We start from the raw sequence: 4813 nt of genomic DNA on the forward strand, positions 1-4813 counted from the left end.
GAGTAAATGATGAAAGTGATGACGGACAAATCTGTTCTCGAACAAGCACAGAATCCAAGAGGAACTGTTACAACTCCTACGTGAGGACACGCGTTCACGATCCAGTGAAGGCTTCTTGATTAGTAACTGCATTTTAGAAGAGATTTTAGTGGTTCTGTTAATTCTTATTGTAGTAAATCTCAACCAACTCTTAACATATTCATTGGCTGTGGATATCTTTCAAAACACTCTCAGTGCTGATCTGCGCACTTAAAACATTTTATTTCCGGAAGAACCATTTACAATAGCCGTCCAGATGTTGACAATGACAGCGATGTACATGAATGGGGGGGCGGGAGGGAACCAGCGGTATGCCCGCTGGAACCGCCACGACAGCTTGGAGGACTATGGGCGATCTGAGTCCGGTGAACAAGACGGAGAAGAGAAACCACGCAAGCTCACGCCTTTTGAAAAACTTACTCAAGATATGTCACGGGATGAGAGGACTGTGAAAGAGCTGACCTTGGGCAAAAGGCTTGGTTTTTATCGCCTACGCGGTGAGATAGGAAGTGGCAATTTCTCACAAGTCAAGCTTGGAATTCATGTTCTCACTAAAGGTAAAACATTTTTTTTTAAATTGTTAACAAAGAACATAATTGAAAGAACTTTGATATAGAAAGAGCCAACATATTCTATAGTGCTCTACAGTATATACAATAGAGGTCTTAAAGATAAGATCACTGCCCACTTGGTAGACTTTATTTATGGGAGTTACCTCCAAGAAGGTCTTCTCCTTGATGTTCCACCTTAGAAGGATGCATGGCGAAAGGGATACTATGGAGGCTATACTGACAAGACTCGGACGTATTTTTAACCTTTCCGTTGAGGAGCAACACATCTGCTCATGTGTATGAGTCTATAAGGTTTTTATATAGATGCATATAGAATACAACCTCTGCAATAATAATGCAATAGTAATGCAGTTATGGCTGAGACTTTGACTATTTTTAAATGATCCCTTAAAATGAATTGTGCCATTTTTGCCAAAAAATATAGCAACCCAAAAACAAATCCCATTATTATGCTGCCTGTCATGATTTGGTCACAGTCCAGGCATTGTCGGATGAGTGATTATGGTGAAAAGATCTCCCTATATCCTACTTAGTAGTATTTGTCAACGTTGGAACGAACTTTTAGTCACTAAGAAGCTCTCACTACAATTCTTGTATGTTTTATTCATGGAAAGTCAAGGTGTGTCAAATGTCGTGGAACCGCACCACCAGTGCGTTGTCCAATCATGGGCTCCATTAGATCTTCTTGAACCATAGCTAATGCTGCGGAATATGATGGATATAAATAATAATAATGTTAGCAAAGTCCAGAAATACTGTATGCTTTCCATCTGAGGATGAGCTGTAATATGGAAGCTGATAAGGTATCCTCTGTCGCTCTGATATTCATCTATAACTCTGATGATCCTTGTTAAGCCTCAATAACCAAATGTGCTGCAGAGACCAGAGATATTGATGCCTAGGTCTTGTCTTGATGTAACATTGTATTGTTTGTTTTCTTTGTACAGAAAAAGTTGCAATAAAAATCTTGGATAAAACCAAGCTGGATCCAAAAACACAGCGACTTTTATCACGCGAGATTTCAAGCATGGAGAAGCTGCATCATCCCAACATCATTCGGTTGTACGAAGTTTTGGAAACCCTGTCTAAACTACACCTGGTCATGGAATATGCAGGAGGCGGGGAGCTGTTTGCCAAAATTAACACAGAAGGAAAGCTGTCAGAATCTGAGAGCAAAATCATCTTCTCGCAGATAGTTTCCGCTGTGAAGCACATGGTAAGAAAGCATCTCAATAGAATTTTAATATAAAGGTTAATTGGGTAAAGCAGGTACTGACAGGGATGGGACTACCATGTATGCAGATTAGGCTGCTGCTTTGGGGCCCCATTGGTGTAGGGATGAGACTTATAAGAACGTGACAGATTCCTTATATCACTGGAAAGTTAGTGGCCCTAAATTCTGCAGGTTCCAGTTTACAAATAATTGTCCCTTTATTACTTATGTTAAAGTTGGGGAACCAAAAAGCTGCCCTTGGGGGCAGGACTGCACATTAAGCATACTTCATAATACATACCCTTCATAAGCAGCCTGTTCACCCAATGCCTTGCAATCCCGCTGAAGCATGGTCATAATAAACCTATTTAGAAAAGCCAGTCGTTAATTCCAATTAAGGAGCTAAGAGTCCTTCCTCGAGGGAGTAATTATTTTGATAATCAATCATGTCAAAAAAAGGGGGGGAAATACTTTCCCGTTTAATTTTAATTGAGAAATACCTTGAACCTGTCCCGTTATGAAGTTTAAGCAGCAGTGTGACACAATATGATATCATTTTTGTTCCTCTCTCATCAGCACGATAACCAAATAATACACAGAGACCTGAAAGCCGAAAATGTCTTCTACACCAGCAACACTTGCGTGAAGGTCGGAGATTTTGGATTTAGCACGATAAGTAAAAAAGATGAAACTTTAAACACCTTCTGTGGCTCTCCTCCATATGCTGCCCCTGAGCTCTTCAGAGATGAACATTACATCGGTGTCTATGTTGATATCTGGGCTATGGGAATATTATTGTACTTTATGGTGACTGGCAGCATGCCATTCCGAGCAGATACCGTTGCCAAATTAAAGAAGTGCATTCTCGATGGGACCTACACCATTCCTCCCTATGTGTCAGAACCCTGCCAAAAACTAATCAAGGGAATGCTTCAACCAATACCTTCAGAAAGGTGCAGCGTTGATTACATAGTGAACAGTGAATGGATGCATGGGATAGAATACCCAAAGCCACTGGAACCAGTCAAGTTGGACCCAAAACATCTACTAGATACAAACGTACTCAAAGAAGAAGAGTCAGAGGTGAAGGCTACCCTGGAAAGTTTAGGCATTACAGAAGAACATATTCTCAACAACCGGGGAAAAGACTCACGGAGTTCAATAACAGGAATCTACAGAATTGTTCTTCATAGAGTCCAGAAGAAGAGGGCAATAGAAAATATCCCTGTCGCCATACATTCTGACCCCAAAGAAAAGAATTCAAGGAAGCCTCATCGAACACGCCGAGAAATAAGGCATACATCTAAATTTTGTTCCATTTTATAAAACTTGTTTGGAATTCTTTACTGTGTAAATTGAGCGTGTAACCGGTGCTCGGTGTTTGGCAATCTTCATATTATTACATGATGCCTTTCAGGACACATTTGTGATACTGTGTTTTTTTTTTTACAAGGATGTAAATAGCAACATAATATTTGCTTGAAGGGTTTAATGAAATAGGTCTTGAACCATTCTGCTAGATAATAGTGTTTGCGCTTCCATTTGAAATCAAATTGAAACACAGGTTTTGTTTTTTTTAGATCATTAGCAATAAGGAACAGTAATATTGCTAAGATATTGTAGCTTCCTGAGAATGTAAAAATGATTTGATCGCTTGGGATTTAGCTCTCCAGTATTTGGGAAGGGATTTCCACCACGACAACGTGGTCTCCAGATACACAGAGACGTCAAAAAACATAAATGTAAAATGGACTGATGAGTATACTCAATGATTGGCTTGTTATGTAGGTGGACCCCTAACTTTTTCTCTGGGCTAAACCCACTCTATGAGGCCAAAATATTCATGGTCAATGGTTTTTATTGACACAAAATACCATGTCTGGTGTTTTTAAGGATTCAGAACCTTGTGAACTGATCAAATATCACTAATGACGCGGTGCTTTGGGCCAGGATCTTCTGTGGTTTCCCTTAAAGCAACTTGCAGGAGGTCCTGTTAGAACATTTAATAACAATTCAGGAGGGGTTGTCCTCAGAGAAGAGCAGAGAAGGCTCTTCATATTGCATAGTGAATAAGATGAACATTTTCATTTTTTTTATCCCCAAGTGTATTGAGCCCTTTTATATTCCGCAGCCCCACATTTGACACCAACAGTGCCTTTGTCAAATCAAAACCGAAAGGTGAGGGAAAGTTTACTATAAGTTCTAGCAAGAGAAAGGTGTTAGAAGAGGCTCCATGGATGCTGCTAGGGGTTTCGGTTCTTTTGTTTTGGAGGAGAGGTTCACCTTTACGAATGAATGAAAGCATAGTGTCAAAGTACAGACCTCAAATTGATTTATTTTTTTTATCAAAACAGTACCAAGAAAGATGCATTGTGAGTATGTAGACTACTCTACTCTACTCTACTGGAGAAAGGCCTCTGGTAGTATGGCGCCCTCTTTGGGCAATAAAGTAGGGTGTTCTCCGTGTACAGTACCATTCCAAATCAAGAAACATATTCCAAAATTATTTTTTAAAAATATACTACCTTGTATCAGTGTTTTAAAGTTTTATTTTAACATTGCAAGGAATATGGTAGTATTCTGTGGCATGTGGGATTTGCAAAGATTACTTTTCTAGTTGTGTTTTAGCAGTTTATGTGAAAAAGTGTTCTTAAATACCGGTATCTTTTAAAAAAAAATCAGTAACATACTATGGCATTGACATAAAAAATGCCATGTTACTTTTTTAGTGAATTGGTTTTGCAGCCTATAAGATATTCTTTTTATCCCATTTCATATGTGTTCTGAGTGCGCAGAAGTGTTGCAATTTCAGTTCACTTCACTATTGTTGGCCAACCTTGGCTACAAGATCTCAGTTAACAAATATTGATGATTCAGTCAGTGAAGTGATTTTAAGGAAATCTTCCTGATGTAACTATGGGCAATCCAAGCTCTTGCACAGAAGTTCACTGGGGTCGACCTTGCGTAAGTTACGTTAACGAAATAGTAA

General features: G+C 39.2%; 1 protein-coding gene across 1 annotated transcript; it reads left to right on the plus strand.

The window, feature by feature from the left end:
* The first annotated feature begins 304 nt into the window (after positions 1-304).
* On the plus strand, positions 305-3150 carry LOC149283991 (serine/threonine-protein kinase NIM1-like). Its single transcript, XM_089497332.1, has 3 exons — positions 305-596; positions 1559-1827; positions 2401-3150. The coding sequence occupies exons 1-3, from the start codon at positions 305-307 to the stop codon at positions 3148-3150; spliced, it is 1311 nt and encodes a 436-aa protein (XP_089353458.1).
* The last annotated feature ends 1663 nt before the right edge of the window (positions 3151-4813 follow it).

The sequence above is a fragment of the Sceloporus occidentalis genome, unplaced genomic scaffold (genome assembly GCF_023333645.1).
Source record: "Sceloporus occidentalis isolate IW3139 unplaced genomic scaffold, rSceOcc1.0.p SCAF_101, whole genome shotgun sequence".
Classification (NCBI taxonomy): Eukaryota; Metazoa; Chordata; class Lepidosauria; order Squamata; family Phrynosomatidae; genus Sceloporus; species Sceloporus occidentalis.